The sequence below is a fragment of the Musca autumnalis genome, unplaced genomic scaffold, assembly GCF_047663935.1.
Source record: "Musca autumnalis isolate F117 unplaced genomic scaffold, ASM4766393v1 scaffold_1, whole genome shotgun sequence".
In the NCBI taxonomy this organism is placed as follows: domain Eukaryota; kingdom Metazoa; phylum Arthropoda; class Insecta; order Diptera; family Muscidae; genus Musca; species Musca autumnalis.
The window spans coordinates 319455490-319480525 of record NW_027411644.1 but is presented as its reverse complement, the minus strand read 5'-3'; the positions used below and the strand labels follow the sequence as shown (position 1 = coordinate 319480525).

At 36.0% G+C, this 25036-nt stretch overlaps 1 protein-coding gene across 1 annotated transcript in view; it reads left to right on the top strand.

Annotated features, from left to right (window-relative positions):
- Npc2f (Niemann-Pick type C-2f) overlaps positions 1-22513 on the top strand; it is a 30694-nt gene extending 8181 nt beyond the window's left edge. Inside the window, exons 2-4 of the mRNA XM_073962460.1 lie at positions 21851-21958; positions 22149-22318; positions 22384-22513. Of these exons, the coding sequence (XP_073818561.1) occupies positions 21851-21958; positions 22149-22318; positions 22384-22482 (377 nt within the window). The 3' untranslated portion in view covers positions 22483-22513. The remainder of the gene's footprint in view (positions 1-21850; positions 21959-22148; positions 22319-22383) is intronic.
- Positions 22514-25036: the final 2523 nt, after the last annotated feature.

Here is a 25036-nt window from a genome sequence, read left to right as displayed (position 1 = left end):
AATTTCATGAGCCGGAAGAACATGATAGTCGCGCCGGTGCATGGTCGCGCCAAGCTCAACAACAACTGCAGCTTAAAGCGTTGTGATGGTTACAACGTACTCTGGAAGGATCGCACCAGAAGTGGTGGTGGGGGATTAACGTTCCTATTGCATCAGTCTGTTAAATAAAGACCAATTTTGCTTCAACCTGTCTCTAATAATGTAAGTGTAATGTATGGAGGCAGCAGTCAGGTGTGGCACTGTCGAGGTAATGTTGCTGAACGTATAGATCCCGCTGATAAATAGCTGTACTCCAGCTTATAGGCCCAACATTAGGCCGCTTTCGGGCGGTCATAACCGTCTGGTCTTGGGGACTTTAATTCCCATCATGCGTTGTGACATTCGATCTTCGGTCACTATAGAGGGGTATAGTGCTGGCTGAGCAGATTGATAGCTCTATGTTTTGCACGGTCAATGAGGACGCCCCTAGCAGAATTAGCGGGGAGTGTCACAGTTCATTAGACATGACCATCGGTCACCAGGTATCCCGTCGTTTCTCTTGAATGAGAGTAGTTTTGGCTCAACTTCTGTCGGGATGGTGCAGTCGTTTGAATTCCTATAGGGCAAGGATCGATGACAACGCGCAAAACAACTGCCAAGCTTGCGGCACTGGTCCGCCCGACACATTGCACCTTTTCAACTGCCCTGCCAAACCTACTTAACTAACTCCAGTACATCTGTGGTTACATCTTATTGAAGCAGCCACATCCCAAAACAGAAAAGCGAGCATACATACATATCAAATATTGTTACAAGAAACTCACTGGGGACTGTGTTCACGCAGCATGCAGCTACGTAGTCCCTTACATGGATGAGTTCAGATCAACGCCTGAGATGCGCCCATTCCCTCTTTCGATCTATTTCATATCATCGAAGTTTGAGTGTGGTTGATGCGGATGTGACAAAATGAGTACATCCACATTGGTACTGGGTTTTCCTCCGCCCGGGTCGAACATTGCAGGATATGCTGCTTCCAACACAGAAAACGATACAAATAAAATGTACATAAAATAATTTACACTGAGGTGGCAGTCGCTGGCAGAACATGGCTGTCTGGGTCAATCTGGTATCGAAGAACCCGCAGCCATAGGATTCTTCTATTGTGTTAATTGGCCTGACGGGCGCATTTGACAGTTAGCAAAATGTAGACAATTTATACGTGAGAATTATCCCGATAATGGGCTTAATCCGGATAATGAACTCTAACATTTAAATTGTCATACAATTTATTCGTCTGCGATTTCTTCCGTTTGAGAACTATATAATAGGTTTAGTGTTGCGCTAAGTTTTTTGTTTGATACTTATCTAATCACCATCCTGCAAATCAAATAAAAATCAGGCCAAGAGGTTTTATTTTGGTTTAATTCCGTTTAATTTCCTAAACTAGTTTATTTCATTATTATATTTATATGTCGGCGGCATATTACTGACCTTTCTGAAAAAGGCGATTACGGAACTTATCAAAAATAGTTTTAGCCTAATTTTAAACATTGACTAACTAAATCTCTCTGGCCGTTGTTTGGTAAACTGAGAATTTTATTTCACTTTTATGATTTGCTTTTTTTTGGCTGAATATAGATTTGTGGCGTTTTACTTATTGCGAATTGGAATAAATTAAAAAAACAACAACAATACATATTTCAAAAATCATTCAACTTTATAATCCAATTTCTTGATAAGCATTTCCATTTCACTCTAAGAATGGCAAATAATAATAATAATAGGTTGTCTGATTAGAGGCGTTATAAAAATAAACCAAATTCACAAAACCCGAACAGAAAAACCAAACCCACCAAACAATAATCATATCTGGTTATGTGACGGTGGGCCAGACCCACCCTTTTGTGATTCCACCTAAGTGCTTTCTATTGGATTTAATTTTACTGATTTTCAGATTTCTTTAATCGAATGGCTGCGATTTATAACCGGCAATGACTAAATCACCAACTGACAGCTGGTTAATCAAAAATAACCGAATGAAGATAATGTTTGATTTTCCCACAATCATAAAAAGTCACACGGCATTGTAATCACTAGTGTTGAATTGTCACAAGGCTTTATCTGTGAAATTCCATAATATATAAAGTTTTTTTTAGGAATTTTTGGTATTTCGAAAAAATGTTGGAATTTTTTAAATACCTCCCTATATTTAAAAAATCCCAACTTTTTTTTGGTTGTCAAACTTTAAGGTACGTCTAATAGCAAGTTTAAATTAGATATTTATGAAGATTTACTTGACGTATAAGCGACGGAATTGACAATTTAAATCCACTGCATTGACATAACTAATGTAAACGTACTATAATACATTGTATTAGGTTTAGAAAACCCAGTAGATTTACATTTAAAAAGAGCTCTAATGTAAACATGCTATAAGGGATATAAGAAAGATTTGAAAATAAACTATTTTAAATTTCATGTTGAATAACCAATTGAACGCAAATTGTAATGTGGGGCCAAGATTCACTTTACACTTGCACCTAAAACAAGTCATCAAAAACATTCAAATACGTCATTAATTTGACAGATATTCTCTCTATTTGTTGCTTCTGCTGGTTGGAATACCGACTTTCCATCTCTTTTTCCACTTGTTTGCTCCATCGAAGCTTTGGCCTGCCAGTTCTGCGTGTACCGCCATGTGGCCCGTATTTATACGCCATTTTAGCGGGTTCATCATCGCTCTTATGACATGGCCTAGCCAACGCAATCGTTGCATCTCGATGCGTTTATCTATACCGCATTGAGAACTGCAATAAGTTGCCTCATCATGTCTTCTGTGGATCATCTATGTACATGGGGAGACAAATATTCATCCAAAACAACAACACAGTGACATGCATTCGTTGCAGTACATGCTCGGGTGTTACCTTGAGAGCCAAACATGTCAGAAGGGATCTTTATTATCTAGAAAGATAGGTCCAACGTTACAAGAACGAACCCCAAGATCAACAAGCCTATCAACAGGTTTATATGACATTCACACGGATGCAGTCGCAGATGCCATATACAACAATTGTGTGAATGCGGACCTAGGACAACATCTTCCATCTATTGCAGCTGAGGAGCGTCAGCTGGTACGACAAACAAGAGTAGCTTTGGTTCAACTACTCTCGGGATGGTGTAGCCGTTTGAATACCTATAGGGCAAGGATCGATGACAACGCCAAAAAAAAAAACAACGCAAAAAAAACAGCCAAGTATGCGGCACACGTCCGCCTGACACATTGCATCTGGTGTTGTTGTACAGCAGATACAGCTCGTGGTTCAAACGACGTCGATATTCACCGTCAACGAAGATGGGTCCATAGATCTTTTGAAGAATTTTTCTCTCAAACACACCAAGCACTGCCTTGTCTGCTTGCACAAGTACCAATCTTCGGAACCATAGATCAGCACGGGTAGTATCAGTGTTTTGTAAAGCGTTATTTTTGTTTGACGAGATGTGGCTTTGTTTTTAAACTGCTTACTTAATCCGGCGTCTACAAATTCCAGTATTGGCAAGACAATAGCAAAAATACAAACCTTTTTCCACGAATACATTTATAAATTTTTAAATATGTATAGATAAAATTATGAATGTATTGGTGAAAAAGGTTTGTAACTTTGATATTGTCTTGTCAATACTGTCTGTGTGTAAACGCCTAGTAAGCTTACTTGGTCAATACAATTCTTCTTTATACGCTCAGCCTTTAGGCTAAAAGGGTATATACACTTTGATACGGCCAAAAATGTGCCTCATTGAAATAACGGTTTTAGACCCCAAGTATGTTTGGACGAAATTCGTTTCAGAAAATTTGGAGTCGATTCAGCCATGTCCGTCCGTCTGTCTGTCTGGCTGGCTGGTACGCACGATAACTCTCGAACGGATTCAAACCAAATTTTGGCTATCGCAATATTTTGTCCCAACTTAGTTTATGTTCGGTACCACCCCCACAAAAATTCAATATTTGTCTGTAAAATGGTGTGAACGATAACTCTCGAAGGGAGCAATCGATTTGGTCCAAACTTTGCACATCGTATTATTCCTTCGAAATATAGATTAAGTTTGAATATGGACTATATTGATCCACTCCTTCGGCTACCTCCCACACAAAATTCGGATAAAGTGAAGTTTAACAGCTCCTCTCGGATCGTTTTGAAATTTGTTTCAGTAAGTTGTCCAGGCGGCTCCCTTTACGACGGTACAATTTTTTTCTTGCGCAAGTCCATACTTCCTGAGGTATTGGGCAAAATGTTCCAAGAAACCCTGACGGCACCACCCAAAATGGCAAATCCGCAAGATAATTCTTGCAGGGAGTTTCTTGTTGGAATATGAACTATATATGAATATGAACTTATGCCCCTGTAGTTGGAGCATACAGTCTTATCTCCTTTCTTGTGGACGGGACACAGGATGCTCAGGTTCCATTCGTCGGGTACGCGTTCTACTTGCCAGATGGTACTAACTAGCTGATGCATACACCTTATCAGCGTGTCGACTCCGGTTTTCATCAGCTCGGCTGGTAGGCCATCTGCTTTTTTATTCTTAAGCCGGTTCATTACTGTCTTTATCTCATCTTTGCCGGGTGGTATACATTAAATATCATTTTCTGGGATTGGATATGTGGTATCTTCGTCGTCTTCAGTACTATTGGATGCCAACAGTTTGGATGCTCTTTCCATATCCTTAACACACTATCTGTATCAGTTACCAAATTACATTGCTGGTCTCTCTACAGGAGGATGTGCCTGTACCAAAGCCATCAGTTTGATGTTTCACTCTTTGGTAGAATTTTCGGACTTCATTTTGGTTCCTGTACATCTCGATTTTTTTCACACTCCCGCTTTTCCATCTCTCTCTTTTTCCTGCGGAAAATACGTTTCTCCTCTCTCCTTTTCTCCCGATACCTCTCTCGTGCGCTACGCGTTGCAACTGATTGTAAAGTAGCCCTATATGCCGCATTTGTTTTCTTCGGTAGCTGCACGACACTCGTGGTGATACCATGGATTCCTTGGTGGAGGTCTCTGGTATCCAAGTACTAATTTTGCGGCTGTTTGCATTGAGTGGGCAATATTTTGCCATTGTGCTGATATGTTATTGTTGTGTCTGTTCGTACTTTATTTGCTACGTTTAATCTGGTACGTACCTTTGCTGCAACAAGGTAGTGGTCAGAATCAATGTTTGCGCCTCGGAACGATCGTACATCCAACACGCTGGATGAATGTCTTCAATCTATCACAACATGTTCAATTTGATTACTTGTTCTTTCATCTGGAGACAGCCAGGTTTCCTTATGAATATCGAGATGCTTAAATCTGGTACTGCTAACTACCATGTTTTTTGCCGCAGCAAAGCCTATCAGCCTCATTCCATTGTTAGTGTTTCACTATGGAGTCTGAATTTCCCGACTGTTGGGCCAAAGATATTCTCCTTTTCAATTTTGGCATTAAAATCGCCTAGAATAATTTTAACGTCATGGGCAGGACAATGGTCATAAGTTTCTTCTAAGCGCTCGTAGAATATATCGTTGGTCTGTTCGTCTTTGTCTTCGGTTGGGGCATGAACGCAGATAAGGCTAATGTTGAAGAATTTTGCCTTTATCCGTATTGTAGCAAGTCTTTCATTTACTGGTGTGAAGCTGGAGACCAGATGTTTTATCCTCCGACCAACTACAAATCCGCAACCAAACTCATGCTTTGTGTCATGGCAGCTATAATACAGTGCATCACCTTTAGGTGTTGTTGTGACGCTTTTCCTATTCCATCGTATTTCTGTATGGCAGTAATGTCGACCTTATACTTTTCAAGTACATCTGCCAATGCGTAAACTGCACCTTCTCTATAAAGAGTGCGAACATTCCAGGTGCAAATTCGCAACTTTAGAGGGATTTGTTTTTCTTATTTTTTGTTTTTCATATTAAGCTACTTTTTTCTAGCGGAGGGTTACTAAAGCGGCGCCCAAACCCAAGTCTATAGGCGAACGCGCGGCACATTTTAGCTCACTTCATTTAACGGGTGTTAAAGGCAGCTACCCCAGGTGACACCACGGGTAGGTCAGTATCCACTTGAGATACGAGAGGCACCAATATAAATCCTGGACTTTGCCATGTTAAAGCCGGTCAAGGCCGTTTCTTGGTATCTTTCATCCCCTACGTCACCCAGACAGATATTCTATGGATAGATAAACTACGCATGCTTTGAAAACCCTGAGTACGTTTATATATAACCGGATTTAACAAACCCACTGGGTTTCAAATGCCAATTCCTTTGCGTATAAGTCAAATAAATCCTCATTGAGAAGGTTAACCCTACACAAGGCTATAATATAAACATGGTCTTATAGTTAGTTTACATTTACGAAATCTACTCGATTTCAACTGTCAATTCCATTGCTTTAATGTCAAATGAAATCGAATGGATTTCAGATGAATTTTCCTTTGACGTATACACAAAGGAATTGAAAGTGGAAATCGAGTAGAGGAAAGAAAAAATTTAAGCTGACAGAAAGCTTTAGCTAACCCTTCTGATTAAACCATGCCTAAATCCACTGGATTTTCTAAATCAAGCATAGTCTAAACGGTGTACTAGTCTGTAGGGTATGGTTGGGTATTTCGTATTTGTTTTGTTTCTTAATAAGATCTGAAGAATGTGTCCCCTGACTTAGATTATTATTTTTGGTTGTTGTGTCTTCTACACACACATACATACGTACAAACAATAAATATGAAATGACGACATTTTTGATTAGGTTCGTTTTTTTTTTGATAATTTATTAATGCCTAAGCGTATACTTCTTGGAATCTTGGAATATAAATTATACGCCTAGGGTGGTGCGTCATTAAATTGAAGACATACATACATATGTATGTATGTACCTATCGAATATTCTAATAAATGACTAATATATGTATTTGAACGATTTTAATTTAAAAACTGTAATAAATAATCACGTATTAAGGAAAATTTATTACGATAAATTGCAAAAATATTAATAATTTTTATTAGAATATATTCAGTGAACATACACAGGTATATTCGGAGTAAAATGAATTTATCGAGGTATGTTTATGCAATTGAATCTCTGTAATTGGTAATGACATTAACGACTGGTAATTGCTTAAGAGATTATCAATTTCAAAGAAGCGACATGTTGTTTTCAATTTTTGATGTTTTAGAATTATCTTCGTTCTTCCAAGGTGTCACCTGGGGAGCTGCCTTTAACACTAGTTAAAGGTAGTGACATAACATGAGATGCGCGTTCACCCATGAGAACAAAAAAAAAAAAAAAAAAAAAAAAAAGGGAAAAGAAAAACAAACCCCACTAAAGTTTAAAGGACCATGATGTGCTAATCTTCGCCTGCTATGTTCGCACTCTTTATAGAGAAGCTGCAGTCTACGCATTTACTTGACAGGACAAGGTCGACAGTACTGCCATACAGGAAATAGCCAACCTCTGCTGCGGTACTTCGCTAGAATTCATTTTTCAATACAAATCTCCTTAGGCCATGTTAGCTCGATTAATTAAAAAACATGGTAGTTTATAATTATTATTTATAAGGGCGCCTGGCTGTCTCCAGACCATAAACCAAGAAATCAAATTGACCACGTTGTGATAGATGAAAGACATTCGTCGAGCGTCTCGGATGTGCAATCGTTCCGAGGAGCCAACATTAAATTTGATCACCATGATGTTGCAGCAATGATACGTAGCCATAGCAAATAACGTACGAACAGACACAACACGGAAGTAGGACATCGGAAAGCTGCAATCAAAAGAGGTAGTAGCAGTATGTTCCACTCAACTGGCCCAATTGTTTAATAAAAGCACTCCTAGTTCCGAAAACATATCAACACAGTCACAAAGTATTGCCCACTTCATGCAAACAGCCGAAAAATCCATACTTGGATACCGGAGACCTCCGCCAAGGAATCCGTGGTATGACCAGGAGTTTCGTGTTGCTACCGAAGAGATAATACGGCCAAAGACATAGAAGAAATAAGACTAGACAAAGTACATGCAACAAAAAATACATATTTATGAAACAATGTATAGAAACATTACCCTTAACAGAAACAATGCATTTTGCAGGTAATTTAAAATCGCAATCTATGAGGAACATTTCATGTAATAGTATCCAAAACGAAATTTATGAATTCAAGGATCTATTCAAGGAGAATTCCATGTCAATTGGACCGTTAAATTCGTTAACAATGTGGTAAAATTAAATTATGTTAAATTCAAAAGTCATTCACTGGTAAATGATAGCATTAAAATATCCTACCTTGTTATATTTATGTATTTGATGCGGCATGTATGGCAACTCTATATTCAGTACACGTAGCACACGAAACAGTTTTCGGGAGAAAAGAAGATAGGAGAAACGTCTTTTCCACAAGAAAAAGAGGGAAATGGAAAAGAGGGAGTGTGAGAAAAGCGAGATGTGAAAAATTCTACCAAGAGTGAAACATCAAACTGATGGTTTTGGTACAGGTACATACTCCTGTAGAGACCAGCAAGGTAATTTGGTAACTGATACTGAGATTGTGCTTAGGATGTGGAAAGAGTATTTTCCCAAACTGTTGGTATCCAATACTAGCGAAGACGACGAATATGTCACAAATCCAATCCCAGAAAATGGTATTGAATGTATACCGACCGGCCAAGATGAGTATGAGGCAATAAACAGGCTGAAGAATAATAAGGCAGCAGTAGTGGGAGTTGAGTTACCGACAAAAATCGGTAAAATTAAAATTTTTATAATTTCGGTAATTAACCATGTTTGCCGGTAAGTTAGCGACGACTAAAAAGTAATCGTAAACTTCTAGCGATAATAAGAGTGTTGTCAACTTGTATTTGAATTTGTCATTCATATTTTTGCGTTTTAATTTTACCGATTTTTGTCAGTAACTCAAGAAATGAGTTAGAGAATCCCACTATAGAAACCGATGGCCTGGAGGCGACACACTGATAAGGTGTATTCATCAGCTAGTTAGCACCATCAGGCAGAAAGAAAGCGTACTCGGCGATTGGAGCCGGAGCATCCTGTATCCCGTCCTCAAGGAATGAGATAAGACTGTATCGTCACCTGTAGTACGATTCTCTAAAACATTTTTTGAGTTACCGACAAAAATCGGTAAAATTAAAACGCAAAATTATGAATGAAAAGTTCAAATAAAAGTTGACAACACTCTTGCTATCGATATAACTTTACGACTGCCTTTTATTCATTGCTAACTTAGCGACAAAACATCGGTAATTACCGAAATATAAGCATTTTAATTTTACCGACAGTTGTCGGTAACTCAAAAAATGAGTTAGAGAATCGCACTACTGAAATGCCCAAAGACGTAACCCTTTGAGGGTGGAGGTGACGGTATGCTCTAACTACAGGGGCATAACACTCCTACCTTTTGCCTACAAAATAGTGTTAGGGATATTGTGCGAACTACTAAAGCCTATTCTCAAAGAAATACTTGGCCCATACTAATGCGGCTTTAGACCTGGCAAGTCCAACATTTACCAGATATTTACTGTGCGACAAATACTGGAAAAGACCCAAGAGATGCTGATCGATACCTACCATCTGGTTGTAGATTACACTGTACAACAAAATCGAACTTTTTTTTTAAAATTACAAGAAACCCCGCACAGATTACGAAAGAGGACCGAAAACAAGAGAACAAGAGTAACGGCGTTTTGAAAGTTTACGTCGAGAAGTAACCTAAATAGGCGTGGCAAGTTCCGCCCATCACGAAAATATATACATCAAGTTTGTCAACAAAACACCCAAATATTTTTTGAATAAATTTATTTTGTTCTTTTTTCGAGTTGATGCATGAAAGTAACATGCAATTTAGTTCTACACGAAAGGTGTTAAAAGAAGAAATATTCTACTCAAAATTTCATTGTCCTGGAACAAACTAGATATCTGAGTAAAATATGTTGTTAAGAAAATGACGTTACAAAATTAGATATTATAGGTAGAAATTATTTGTTACACTTTTAGACTCTTAATTAAAATTTATTCCATACTGAGTCAAAATCTCCTAAAACACTTCACTTTTTGGGGGTTGTGTCAAAAGAAGAAATGTTCCAAATCAGATTTCATTATGAGTCTCTGAACAAAAGACATTTGTAGCTATAATATTTAACATCTCCAGAAGCTTTCGCTTTTTATATATGATTTAGGACCATATTCTACCGTTTTTATTAACATTTTCGTTATCTGCGGTCACAAAATATATTTTATTGATGTTTTTTCATAATAAATTCTTTCAAAAAATTATGTGTGCTCGATCCAAACTGTTTTTGAAATATCTATGGTGAATATATATAGGGAAAATATTGATAACCCAGATTGGACTTTAAAAAAGTACGTATTTTAGTACTATAAACTAAAATAACGTCATCAGGATAAGTCATAGGTTCCTGATATTGTATGTGAAAATGCGGGGATAGTCTACGGCTATTGTCCAGTGAATATATATCTGACATACGAGTCCTAACATCCATGGTTTTGGTATGGTCCTAAATACTCTGCTCTGATAAAATTGACTGAATTAACCCGAGGAACTGGCATACATGTGTGTATCATGAATAATCATAACAAATTTAGTTAGTATATGGCTAGTTACTTCGATTTCAAGGACAATAGCAGTAGACATCCCCGCATTTTCACATACAATATCCTTTCACATACAATTATCCTGATGACGTTATTTTAGTTTATAGTACTAAAATACGTACTTTTTTAAAGTCCAATCTGGGTTATCAATATTTTCCCTATATATATTCACCATAGATATTTCAAAAACAGTTTGGATCGAGCACACATAATTTTCTGAAAGAATTTATTATGAAAAAAACATCAATAAAAAGCTTCTGGAGATGTTAAATATTATAGCTACAAATGTCTTTTGTTCAGAGACTCATAATGAAATCTGATTTGGAACATTTCTTCTTTTGACATAACCCCCAAAAAGTGAAGTATTTTAGGAGATTTTGACACAGTATGTAATAAATTTTAATTAAGAGTCTAAAAGTGTAACAAATAATTTCTACCTATAATATCTAATTTTGTAACGTAATTTTTTTAATTTTCTTAACAAAATATTTTACTCAGATATCTAGTTTGTTCCAGGACTTACAATGAAATTTTGAGTAGAATATTTCTTCTTTTAACACCTTTCGTGTAGAACTAAATTTTATGTTACTTTCATGCATCAACTCGAAAAAAGAACAAAATAAATTTATTCAAAAAATATTTGGGTGTTTTGTTGGCAAACTTGATGTATATATTTTCGTGATATATATTGCAAATACATATTTCATTTATTCAGCGACTTACATTGAAATTTAATGGAGATTATTTTTGTCTTTGACGTCTTCTATCTAGAATGAAGTTTTGTGGGACAAAACTTAATAAACTCAGATAAAGTACAACATTAACCCTAAAACGTGATTTTACTTTTGGCAGATTCCTGGCGTTTAGGTACGATTTAAAGTTTTGGTGTATTTGGGGACATATAGTAAAATTTTATGACAAATAATTTTGTAGAATATTTTGATCTGATATGATCACATTTAAAAGGAGTTTTTAAACGTTTTTGAAAAAAGGGTCCAAAAAGACCCCTTTAGTGACTCGCATGAGGGTTAATTTTTTTCATAAAAAGATACCCCGTATTGTTGTCAATAATATTGCCAAAGACACTTTATACCTAAAATGCAAGGATTCCAAGGAATCTGATGTCGAATATTTCAAAACCTGTAGAAATGGGCGGAACTTGCCCCCCCCCCCCTATTTAGGTTACTTCCGGACGTAAACTTTCAAAACCCCGTTACACGTGTCTTCTTTTTTTCGGTCCTCTTTCATAATCTGGTCGAATTATCTTGTAATTATTTTTTGTGTTGTACAGTGTTATAAAGCAGCCTTCGACAGCCTCCAACGCACAGTGGTGGCGCTTACATGGGAAGGTGTGATAAAAATACTTCTAGATAATATATCGAACTGAATTTTTTTTATCAATGTTAGATAGGGTAATCAAATTACTTAAAAATATTCAAAAAAAAAAAAATATATAAATTCAGCACATAAACACAGAGTTAAATATTTGTCCATAACTGTCAAACAGCAAAAAGTGTAAACAGTTTTGAAATCTACAGATCTAATTTGGTACTAGTGGCGATTCTTGCATATGCTTGGAAAGTAACTAAAACTTTTTTGAAATTTAGGGGAATTGTTATCAGTAGAAAACCGAAGGTTAGACAATCTACTAAAATATTAAACTTAAGGCGTGAATAATAATCCTTTGTTTCAGAAAGTCGAGTTTAATATAACTATTTGATCTCAGTTTTAAATACATATTTTTCTCCATAATTAGTCATGTTTGCACGGCGTTTTCTCCTTCAGAACCGCGAGAAATGGAAAAACAAAGTGCAGTCCCAAAAAAAAATTGAATGTTTTAAGTTTTTAAAATGATGACATGAATTTTAGATTTTTGTCGTTGGGCGCATCCACTGTGCAACGTTCAAAGGTATTCGAATTCATGTCTGAATTTGGTATCGCCGAAAAGCTCATTCGGCTTTGTAAGATGACGTTAACTGACCCTAAGCCCTCAGTTAAAAGAGGTTTCAGACAGGGAGGCAGCCTTTCGTGTAACCTATTTAACATTCTCCTGGAACAGGTAATACGAGAAGAAGATGTTAAAAGAAATGACATAATTTACACCAATATCCACATTTTACTTGCTTGCGCTGACGATGTTTAGATTATGCGTCGATCAGTAGTGGGATTCTGTATTTTTTTTTCTACCGAACCGAAATCGTTAATTAACGAAAATGTTCGGTTGAAATACCGAAAGTGCTATTCTGTATTTCAATGTTATCGATACAAAAATTTTACCGACGTATATCGGTAGAATGACGGAGTTTTAAAGAAGATGTACGTCATTTCAAAATGAAAAGCCTATACGAAGTATATAAATTATTCTAATTTTTAAACGTTTCTTGTTATTTTTTGGAGAAATAGAAAAAATCACACTTTAAACGACATAATGCTTATTCAAAATTAACATAATTTAAATTTCTAATGAAATTATTTAAATGACAATTGTATATAAAATGATTATGTTTCAAATTACATGCAGAAAAATTCAACCTAAAAATTAAAGCTGTGTTTCTTTACTTACCTGAGGTTACCTTTTTTACCATTTGTTACCATTTTTAACATGCAAAGCGTTCCTTAACCCCGAAAAGTGGCAAAACTGGAAGCAATTTTTAAGAGAGTGAGAGGGGAGAGAGAGTGAAAATGGCTTTCTCTTCTACCACAGGCTACCAAAAAAATTTCTCTAGGTAAAAAATGGCAGAACTTTGTTTGACGATTATTTCACAATGAAGAAGAAAAACAGAAGAAACAGAAGAAAAAGTCGAACGCTGACAAAACTAAATGAAATAAAAGACGAAAATTGATTTTTTTATGTTTCTTTTTGACATTGCTGCCAGATATACCATTTTTCCGTTCCTTTACTTTACTGGTAAAATTTTCATGAGAGAGCAATTTTGACACTTTTCTCTTTTAGCAGTCTTACCATTAAAGAAGTAAAGGAACAAAGCTTAAAAATCGTAGTTAAAACTCTTAATGTACGTTTACATATAGCTATATTTATTTTATTTTTTATACCCTCAGCCTTTAGGCTAAGGAGGGTATATACATACACTTTGATACGATGAAAATGTGCCTCATCGAAATAATGGTTTTAGACCCCAAGTATGTTTGGACGAAATGTGTTTCAGACAATTTTGAGTCGATCTAGCCATGTCCGTCCGTCTGTCTGTCTGTCTGTCTGTCCTGCTGGCTGGAGCGCACGATAACTCTCGAACGGATGAACCGATTCGGTTCAAATTTTGGCTTTCGTAATATTTTGCCAAAACTTAGTTTAAGTTCGAACATGAGCTACATCGGTCCACTCCTTCCGGTACCTCCCCCACAAAAGTTCGAAAATGTTCGGAAAGTTTGTGCGCACGATAACTCTTGAAGGGAGTGACCGATTTGGTCCATACTTTGTATAGCGTAAACTTTCTACCAGAGTAATATGAGGTTTCAATATGGTCTCAATAGGTCTAGTCCTTCGGGTATCTCCCACACAAAATTTCGAAAAAGTTCATTTTAGGGCCATCTCTAATCGCTTTGATTTTTGTTTTAGCAACTTGTATTCACTGCCCTCCATACGACGGTACAAGTTTCATCAGGGGCAAGTCCATACTTCCTGAGAAAATAGCATGAAAGTTGCAAAAAAACCCTATGACACCATGTGAGGTGGATGGAGCGCAAGATAACACTCGAACGGATCTGCCGATTCGGTCCAAAATATGGCATTAGTAATATTTTGTCCAAACATAGTTTAAGTTTGAATATAAGCCATATCGGTCCACTCCTTCAGGTACCTCTCCCACAAAAGTTCGAAAATGTTCGGAAAAATTGTTCGTACGGTAACTCTTGAAGGGAGTGGGCGAATTGTTCTATACTTTACACATCCTAATATATCTACCAGATATAGATCAGGTTCAAATATGGACTATATTTGTCCACTCCATCCGGTACCTCCCACACAAAATTTCGGATAAGTCAATTTATGACCTAATATCGAATCACTTTGATTTTTGTTAAAGCAACTTGCATTCACTGCCTCTATTACGATGGTAAAAGTTTTTAGGGGCAAGTCGATACTTCTTGAGCAAACAGACCGTATACTGTAAAAACCCTCTATGGCACCATTTGTTGTGGCTGGAGATCCTCTTCCATAACGGTCAATGTCGATCCATTCCTTTTAGTATCTGCTCCGCAAAACTTTTGATCTTTAATCCTAATCAACATTTTTGTCGGTTCAAACGCCCAAATTTTTTAAAACCCCATAATACATACGTATTTTGGGAAAAAATTGTTTCAATATATACAGGCTGAGGGTATATCTCTCTCGGCAAAGCCGACTGATACTTTTCTACTTGTTATTTATTCCAGTGGATTTTTAGTGTAAAATCCATTGGGTATACGTAAAAATTCTCATAACCCGACAAGTTCTAATGTAAACGTGGTGTAATATGCGACAAATTGGTTGAATTGTTTTTTTTTTTTCAGAATTTGTATGATGTGGAGGGGTATTTTTAATTAAATTAATTAAATCGAATATAGAGTGAAAAAGAAGATGTAGAATCCTAACATTCAATATGTATATTTTGAGCAGGATTTTTTAATTTTTTTTGTTGATGTTATTTCAGAATTACTTATTATCAGGGAATATGACGACCATGGTGATATTTTTTCTTTTATTGTTGATGCTAATCGAAACCTCCAATACATTTTTATATGGGTAGAAACTGTTACGGAATATTCCTTAAAAATATTTTGTTCGTCCTGAAAATAATTATTTTTTTCTCAGAGATTTTTCGCGCAATTCTGGAGGTTACCAAATGACCCCCAATTTCATCCATTATATTAAAAATGTATCCATTTCCTATTGCTTAGATTGAAAGGATCCACCATATGTCGCAGAATTTTCTTTTTTATACGTAAAGAAATGTATATCAGCTTAACATTTTATTTGCCATGAAATATATTCCAAAATCATTTCTTAAAAATTTGATTTTCATTGATTTTTTTGTTTAGAATATGAAAATTCTTTTATGTCGGTAGACTTAACGACTCCTTTTTTTCGTCGGTAACTGACCGATGATTTTCGATAATTACCGACATAAAAATCGGTAGAATTTGTATACAGAATAGCACTTACCGACAAATATCGCTAACTATCGACATTTGTCGTTAATTCCATCGGTAGAGAGTTACAGAATCCCACTACAGGAAAAGATCCTTTAAGATCAATAAAAGATCGATCAGTAAAGATACCTTTAAGAAGGTCGTAGGAGAATATGCTAAGGTGAGTCTGGCTATAAACGGCGAAAAGACCATGTTGATGGTTGGCGTAAAATTTCTCCCAAATGTACGATAAACCTCCCAGAGGGTCTATATCGAACAACATTTCCGGATACCTCCCTGACAGAAGTTCAACATGTTGGTTAAGTGAAGTTTAAGGGCTACCTAATGATCGTTTTGAAATTTTTGCAGACGTTATGTCCGGTATTCAGCGATATTACGTTTTTCGTGGGCAACTTCATGCTTCCTTAATCAAAAGTTCTACAATTTTACACTTTAATCCAAATCAAATTTATTACCAAAAGTTAAGCATTTGTTCGGAACGTCCACAATCGTTAAGGTAAATACCCAAAAAGTCACGGTATTTTCATACGTCCAAACAAGGCCACAAAATTCTGAGAACGCCCTAAATACATAATTTTTGGGAAATGATGTTGGTGATTTCTCCATATTCCTAATTATCTGCTTCATTACACACAGGTTGAGGGTATATTTCTGTGGATATTTTTTTTCTTGTTATAGGGATGGATCACCACCCGTCCCGATGCGCTAGTTTTTATAGTTCTTAGTTCGCTACCTTTAACGGGTGGAAGTCAGTGTTCATTTGAGATGAAAGAGGAACCAAGGTAAGCCCTGTTCTTTGCAATGTTAACGTCGGTAAGTCTCATTAGTATCCTACAACCCCTACGTCGCTTATCCAAATCTCAAAAAAAAAAAATCTTCAAAATGTTAACAGTTTTTACTAGCTACTCCCCACAAAATCTTTAAGTCCCATAATCACTAATTCGCTATCTCTCTTTCTCTCTCTCTTTCTCACGTTGAGGGTATAATACATTATCCGGCAAAAAGGGGCACACGTGCACGTGATGAGAATAACAACAGAACAACCACCACTCAGTCTTCGTTCAGAAGTCAAACAATAAGGAATGCATTTACGCACACGCTGTTTGTGGAGAGAGCGAGAGAGAGTCGTATGCGTGAGACCACAAACAATACGTTTGTATTAGTGCCGGATACTGGTATAATACGTCCAAGGGTTTAAGTCCATGATTTTTTATATTATTATTTAAATTTGTTGCTTCCGACCAATGTGAATGTAAAGCAATCTATTATATAGTTTAAAGATGTCTACATTTATGTATACATATGTATGTACATATGAATGCATGTATGTATGTATGTATATATATATGGAAGACCAAACTCGTGTGTTGTATTATATTTCAGTAATCTAAGATATCTATAATTTATTTTTAAAAAATACGAAAAAAATATTTCAGTTATATATTCCATTTCATTGCGGCTTCCTCTTCTTCTTCTTCTTGTAGTAACACAATTTTGAACGTGCCAATTATAAACCAAATTACTAAAAAAAAAAAAAAAAACTAATGGGTCATATTAAATAAACACTCATAGGCAAACAAAAATAAAAAACACACAAAAATAGGAATTTTGATATTGTAAATTAATACAAATAAAAATTGGGCCAATAGATCAATGACTTTTATTGATCGATGAGGAAATCCAAATTTTTTGTCGGTAATAAATAATAAATACACAATTTTTGTAATCGACTAATCCACATGAACATACATATTTATATACATAAATGGTCACACATATCTACATAAAGCGTGTACAAGTATGTAATTAAATTATAGATAAAGGTTATTACCTCGAATATTTTTTTTTAAATATTTTTAAAAAAGTAATACCTGTCTGTTTCTGTGACAATCTACAAGTCCACCACTTGTGTGTAATTTATATCGAATGCGTGTCATATAAATTTGACATATACGAGTGTGATTTAATACCCTATGATTATTGTAACTGACGGAAGGGCAACGACAATTGAAAAATATATAAAATTATTTTTGTTTTGACTCGATGACAGAAGGGATTTTTGTGATTTATTAAAATAAGGCGGTATAGATAATACTCGTACGTAAGAGAGTATTTACAGTAGAGCTGGCAAACCATCGATATTCCCAACATTAGATATTTTCGATATAATAGTTTAAAATATCGATTACTATCGATATTATCGGTAAGCTGTCAACACCATTAATTTGGAGATGAAAATGGCGGAAATGTCAATGTTTTTCTTGACATTTTGCACAAGTAGTTCACAGAAATGCAAAGTAGAATAAAATAAAAATATTAAAAATATTAAAAAATATTAAAAAATATTAAAAAAATACATTTTACCTTTCCGAAAAATATGTACGTGTGACTACGGGCTTATTTTCTCATACACACAAAACCGAAAAGCAGCGAAATTTCTATTTATTTTAATGAGTTTTGGGTTGGGGGTTTTTGTTCCGATAATATCGATAGGCAAAACTATCTATCGATATTTAATTTTTTAAAAAACAATCGATTTTATCGATAGTGCCATCGATTTTTTGCCAGCTCTAATTTACAGCGAACAGGGGTCTAATTATGTGATTCGATATCGAGTTGTTTCGACCCGAGTACTCAAAGTTGAGATGACAACTTTCGTTATAGAGTAAAATTATCGAGCTATTGAGCATAAATTTGCGAGAAATTACTCGTAGCTAAATTGCCTATCGTAAACTAACAAAATGAAAGACTTCTTAATATATTTTTGTATGAAATGTAAAAATTGTTGTTGGTTGTCGGTTTGTAGAAGAAAAATAAAATTAGTAAAAAAATCTCAGCATTTTTTAACACAAAATAACAACAAAAATTGAGAAAAATTCTATGCGCTCGTTTGAGAAACAGTAATAAAATTAGAATTAAAAATATATATGTATATATACAAATGTATGCATTCATTAGCCAAAATTTACTGATTGCAGTCTTTAAAAATAATTGAAAAATTTTTCGCAAAAAAATTAATATTAATAGCTTTTTTAATAGGTGAACAACATTTAATACATCCGCCTTTGTTTACCAAAGGAAAGACTCTCGCAGAGAGGCTAAGCAAAAAACCTACCAAATTCTCTTTCATTTATTTTGAGGGAGAACTATTAAGGTAGATTAGGAAAACGTAAAATCGATTTCGGTTAATCGATTATTAGCCGTAAAATTTCTAAAAGTCGTAGTCGACTATTGACTGTGCGAAAACCGGATAATCGATTATTCTTAATCCACTTTCGAAGGACGGAATCAACTATTATTCGTAGTCGAGCACTAGTCATATTCCATTATTATTCGTTGTCGACTATTAATTGTGGACGACTATTAGTCGTAGCTGACTATTGGGTGTGCTAAAACCGCGCAATGGACCGTACTTTTTATACATATATACATCATGGCCGTTTATATTCGATTATAATCGGTTTTCGGCGGTTAACGAATAATCGAAAGTCGACTTTTAGTACACTCTCAAATAATCGACTAACCGAAAATCGAGTTTTAAGCTAGGTACACATTGTCAGTTTTGAATGTCGATATTTCTCAATTATCGATAACTGTCAAACCGTCCAGCAACCACAAAACAACAAAGCTGTCATTCAAAACTGACAATGTGTACCCAGCTTTAAGTTTTTCACGAAAACCGTATAATCGAAAAACCGATTATTGCATTTCACTGCGTATCCCTAGATGTATTAGCAATCTGTTACAACAATGCCAAAAACGTTTTGTAAACATAGATAATTTTCTTATTTTCTTAGCACTATTTCATTACGAAATTATTATTCAACAAGTAAAAAAGTATCAGCCGGCTTTGCCGACAGAGATATACCCTCAGCCTATGTGAATTGAAACTTTCATCTACGGTCAGATCGAATGTATTTATGGTATTTTCATTATTTTGTGGCCTTTGTTGGACACTTGGATTTGGATTAAAGTTCAAAAGTGTTGCAGAGGAGGTACTTAAAGGAATGGACCGACATATTCCATTATGGAAGTGGATCCTATTTTGGGATATATAGCCCACTTGTCATTTCAGTCGGTCATCGTACAACTTATGGACCAGTATGCCAGGAAGCATGGACTTGTCCACGGAAAACATAATACCGTTGTAAGCAGGGCAACAACGAACAGCATCAGCATACATTTCCAAAGGGTCTTCTAACAGGCCGTAAACTGCACTTATCCGTAATTTTGTGTGATAGGTACCCGAAGGAGTGGAAAAACATAATCCATATTCGAACCTGATCTATATCTGGTAGACATATTAGGATGTGTAAAGTATGGACTAAATCGGTCACTCCCTTCAAGAATTATCGTGCGAACAATTTTTCCGAACATTTTTGAACTTTTGTGGGGAAGGTACCTGAAGGAGTGGACCGATATGGCTTATGATATAACTTAAACTATGTTTGGACAAAATATTACGAAGGCCAAATTTTGGACCAAATCGGTTGATCCGTTCGAGAGTTGTCTTGCGCTCCAACCACTACACACGGTGTCATAGGGGTTGTTGCATCTTTCAGGCTATTGGACTTGCCATTAATGAGACATGCACCGTCGTAAGCGGGGCAGTGAATACAAGTTGTTACAACAAAAATCAAAGAGATTCGAGAAGAGGTCCTAAACTGAACTTTTCCGAAATGTTGTGTGGGAGGTACCCGAAGGAGTGGACCGATTGAGTCCATACTAGAATCTCATATAAGTCTGGTAGAAATTTCACGATCTGCAAAGTATGGACCTAATCGATCGATTCGAACTTAAACTAAGTTTGGACTAAATATTACGAAAGCCAAATTTTGGACCAAATCGGTTCACCCGTTCGAGAGTTATCGTGCGCACCAGCCAGACAGACGGACAGACAGACAGACGGACGGACATTGCTAAATCGACTCCAAATTGTCTGAAACACATTTCGTCCAAACATACTTGGGGTCTAAAACCATTATCTCGATGAGGCACATTTTGCCCGTATGAAAGTGTATATACCCTCGTTAGCATAAATCCTGAGGGCATAACAAATTCCACAAATATTTACATTTTTCATTCACAATTTTGATTTTTAGTTTTTGTTTTAAACTAGACACATTTTTGACGTCTACCTTCATAATAGGTGTGTACGATAAACTTCCAAGCAATAATTACTCAGTCAGTTCCAGCAACCTCTCTCAGTAAATTTTACTCTCACAAGCAAGAACAAATTGCAGAAAGTTATCGAACAGCATTTTGCAAAAATTTGCAAGAAAATCCGAAAATGTATGAAATTTGTTTTTGTTTCTTTTGATATTTTAAACCAAACGGAAGAAAACCATAAATTTTAACATTGCAGTTTACTTATTTAATGGTTTAATCCTATTCACAACTCTTAAGAATCTAAAAAATTGTGAAATTTTCTAGGTCAAAAATGTTAAAATTTCGAGTTGTTTACATTGAACAGGTGATTAAAAGTCAGCTGATCAGACTTGAAAATTTTTGCGGGACAAATTTTCCCAGCAAAAATTTGCAAGTTCTCAGTCACAAAACTCTCCAAAAATCTCCAAACTCCCTCTCTTTTGCTGGATAATTTTGTTATCGAACAGCATTCAGTAAAATTTGTACAAATTTTTGGGTTATCGTACAGACCTAATATTCCCTGAAGATTACCTGATCGATTACCGGTTACTATCGAAAAATCGATAACATTGCTTGAACGTTTCCGATCGAGTTTTGTCATGGCGTTTTTTATCGTGTCGAAAACTTATTCACGAGCAAATTCTCCATCGAATCGAATCATGTAATTAGGCCCCAGGTTTTAATAAAACACCTAATTTACGTTGTCCATTCCATTGAACAGTTGTCAAGTTAATGACGTAAATTCATTTAACACTTTCAGATGTCGGTGTAAATTAAGTTTAATATGTATTGCGAAAACCTTTGATGTAAATACGGCTAAAGTGTAAACAATCTAATATCCAGCCCTTCTATGCTTTTTTTTTTGTTGTTTTCATTGTATCTAATGTAGTCATGTTTTTCTTTTTGTTGCAGGATCACGATACTTGATATTGTATTTGAGTATATCCAGTTGTAATTCGATACCATGTGTAATGTATCGTGGAAGTACTGTGCAAGTCAATGTTCTATTCGATGACGATGGTAAGTGGATAGACATCACAAACTCTTTGGTACATAAAACCCTCCTAATTCGTGGCGGAAAAAGAAGCTGTTCCGACACACATTCAAACTAAACGTCAATCTTTGTTTAGATTTCGTTTACTATACGCCTGGACCCTATTAACTTTAGCTTAATTGATATCTTTCTCTCTCTCTCTCGCTATCCCCTCAGGCAACAACACAACCTATTTGAAACATGAAGTACGTTGGATTTTTAATGCCATAAAAACGGATGCCCACATAAGTCCCGATCCCTGTGATGGAGATCATGAATGTATTTCCAATGAAACGGATGGTAAAACGTATTATGCCGTTGTCCATGTCAACAATACCCTACCGATGGTATGTAAAGCTGTTTCAGTTGTATGTTTCAAATAGTTAACTCTCTTTCTTTTTGCTATTTCCAGGTACGCGGTACAATGATGTGGCAAGCTGTTAATGAATACAATCAGGATGTTATATGTTTCAAAGTTCCCGTTTATATACAATTACCCGAAGATGATTAAATATATAATGCAAACAATTAAAGCAGATAAACAGTTAATATGTTTTATTCGAAAGAATAAATATGTGAAAGGGAAAAAGGAGAAGGAAAGGATATCAAGTTTTACTGAGTAATTTGAAAATCCTTAAAGTTCGTAATTTTGTTGATATCTCATAAAAATTCGCTGGTCCTTTTTTTGCTGGGTTAATCTTCTTTGTGAGGATTTAACATTTGAAGAATTGACATTTGAAGTCCAGTGGATTTATTAAATCCGGTTATATGCAAACGTACTGGTCTTTTAAGAGAATTGTTAATAAGACAATGACAAATAAGCAATAATTTAGACCAGCGGGAATTTCCTATGTTTGCGGGCATACCTTCGTGTGGCTTCGTTAGGTTGACGCTATAAGACAAGAAACTACAACAACTAGACTATTTTCATTGAAAGAACTTCAGGTTGTCATCATTTCTGATTACGTTTTCATACGATTAATTCACAATAGCTCTGTTCTTCAAATTTTACCACTTTTTACTTGAAAAGCGTTCCTTTACTTCAGCACCATACAATTCCTATGGGAGAAATTTACAACTTTTACTACTTTTGCCGATTCTACCATTTTAAAAAGTAAAGGAACAGACCAAAAAACATTGAATTTGGCAGATTGTGTGAAATCAACTGGCGTACTGTTTCACCTTATGTATTGCACCATGGGTTGACAACTGGGAGAGGTATTCAGTAGAGTTGTGCCAAAGGAACTATATTGAACTATCAAGTTCACTTCGCAGTTCCAATGGCCCACATCTTTTCTTTGAACAAACTGCGTATACTTAACATCACACGTTATATTTGATCATGTTACTCATACGTTTTGGAACTAGTACAAGGAACTAGGAACTAGATTACCCAACTCCTAAATGTACCCTCAGCATTTATGCTAATAACGGCAAAATCTACGAAAATTCCATAAAGGTCAGCTTGTAGAGAATTTGCATAGCTACAACATCTGTCTTAGGCCGATTTAGATAGGAATTGCGGTTTTCAAGCAAAATCGTGAAAATCAAAACAACCCATAAATATGCTAACTTGAATCGCGATTTACTTAAAAAGCGCTCCGGCGATTTTTTTATTTTTTGATTTTTTCATCTATGAACATTGTAGTTTCAGAATCCGCAAAAACTTCCGAGGTGTAAGCACCTTCCATTTAAATTTGCTTCAAGAGCACCGTGGGGTATATTACACTTTCATACGGGCAAAATGTGCCTCATCGAAATGATGGTTTTAGACCCCAAGTATGTTTGGACGAAATGTGTTTCAGACAATTTGGAGTTGATTTAGCCATGTCCGTCCGGCTGTCTGTCTGGTCAACCGATTCGGTCCAAAATTTGGCTTTAGTAATATTTTGTCCAAACTTAGTTTAAGTTCGAAGATGGGTTATGTCCACTCCTTCCGGTACCTCCCCCACAAAAGTTCCAAAATGTTCGGAAAATTTGTGGGCATGATAACACTTTAAGGGAGTAACCGATTTGGTCCATACTTTGCATATCGTGAAAATTCTACCAGATTTAGATGAGGTTCCAATATGGACTCAATCGGACCACTCCTTCGGGTACCAACCACACAACATTTCGGATAAGTTCAGTTTAGGACCTGCTCTCGAATCGCTTTGATTTTTGTTGCGGCAACTTGTATTCACTTCCCCCCATACGATGGGGGGCAAGTCCATACTTCCTGCGAAAATAGCCTGAAAGTTGCACAAAACCCCTATGACACAGTGTGGGGTGGTTGGAGCGCAAGATAACTCTCGAACGGATCTGCCGAGTCGGTCCAAAATGTGTCATTCGCAATATTTTGTGCAAACTTAGTTTATGTTCGAAGATAAGCCATATCGGTCCACTCCTTCAGGTACCTCCCCCACAAAAGCTCAAAAATGTTTGGAAAATTGTGCGCACGATAACTCTTGATGGCAGTGACTCATTTGGACCATACTTTACACATCCTAATATATCTACCAGATATAGATTAGGTTCGAATATGGACTATATTTGTCCACTCCTTCGGGTACGTTCCACAGAAAATGTTGGATAAATTCACTTCAAGACCCGCTCTCGAATCACTTTGATTTTTGTTGAAGCAACTTGCATTCGCTGCCTCAATTACGACAGTAAAAGTTTTTTCAGGGGCAATTCCACACTTTTTGAGAAAACAGCCCGAAAGTTGTAAAAAACCCCTATGGCACCATATGTAGTGGCTGGAGAGCTGGAACCGAATGCTGCGTTCGTCCACACTTTGGATATTATTATATTTTTTCGAATATTAGATGGAAATCTAAGGTAGTGCTTATAGGACCACTGCTTCAAATGTTTGAAAATATTTGCTGAAATGATAGGCGCAATATCTCACAAACGTAACCGATTTGGTCCAAATTTTTGATCTCGAAATTTTTTGTCCAAGCTTAGTTCATGTTCAAATATGGGCCCTATCGGTCCAATACTTGGGGTACCACTCATACAAATGTTCAACGCATTTTTGTAGTTGAGGGTCTGTTCGAGGATCCTTTGGACATTTTTACTGAAGG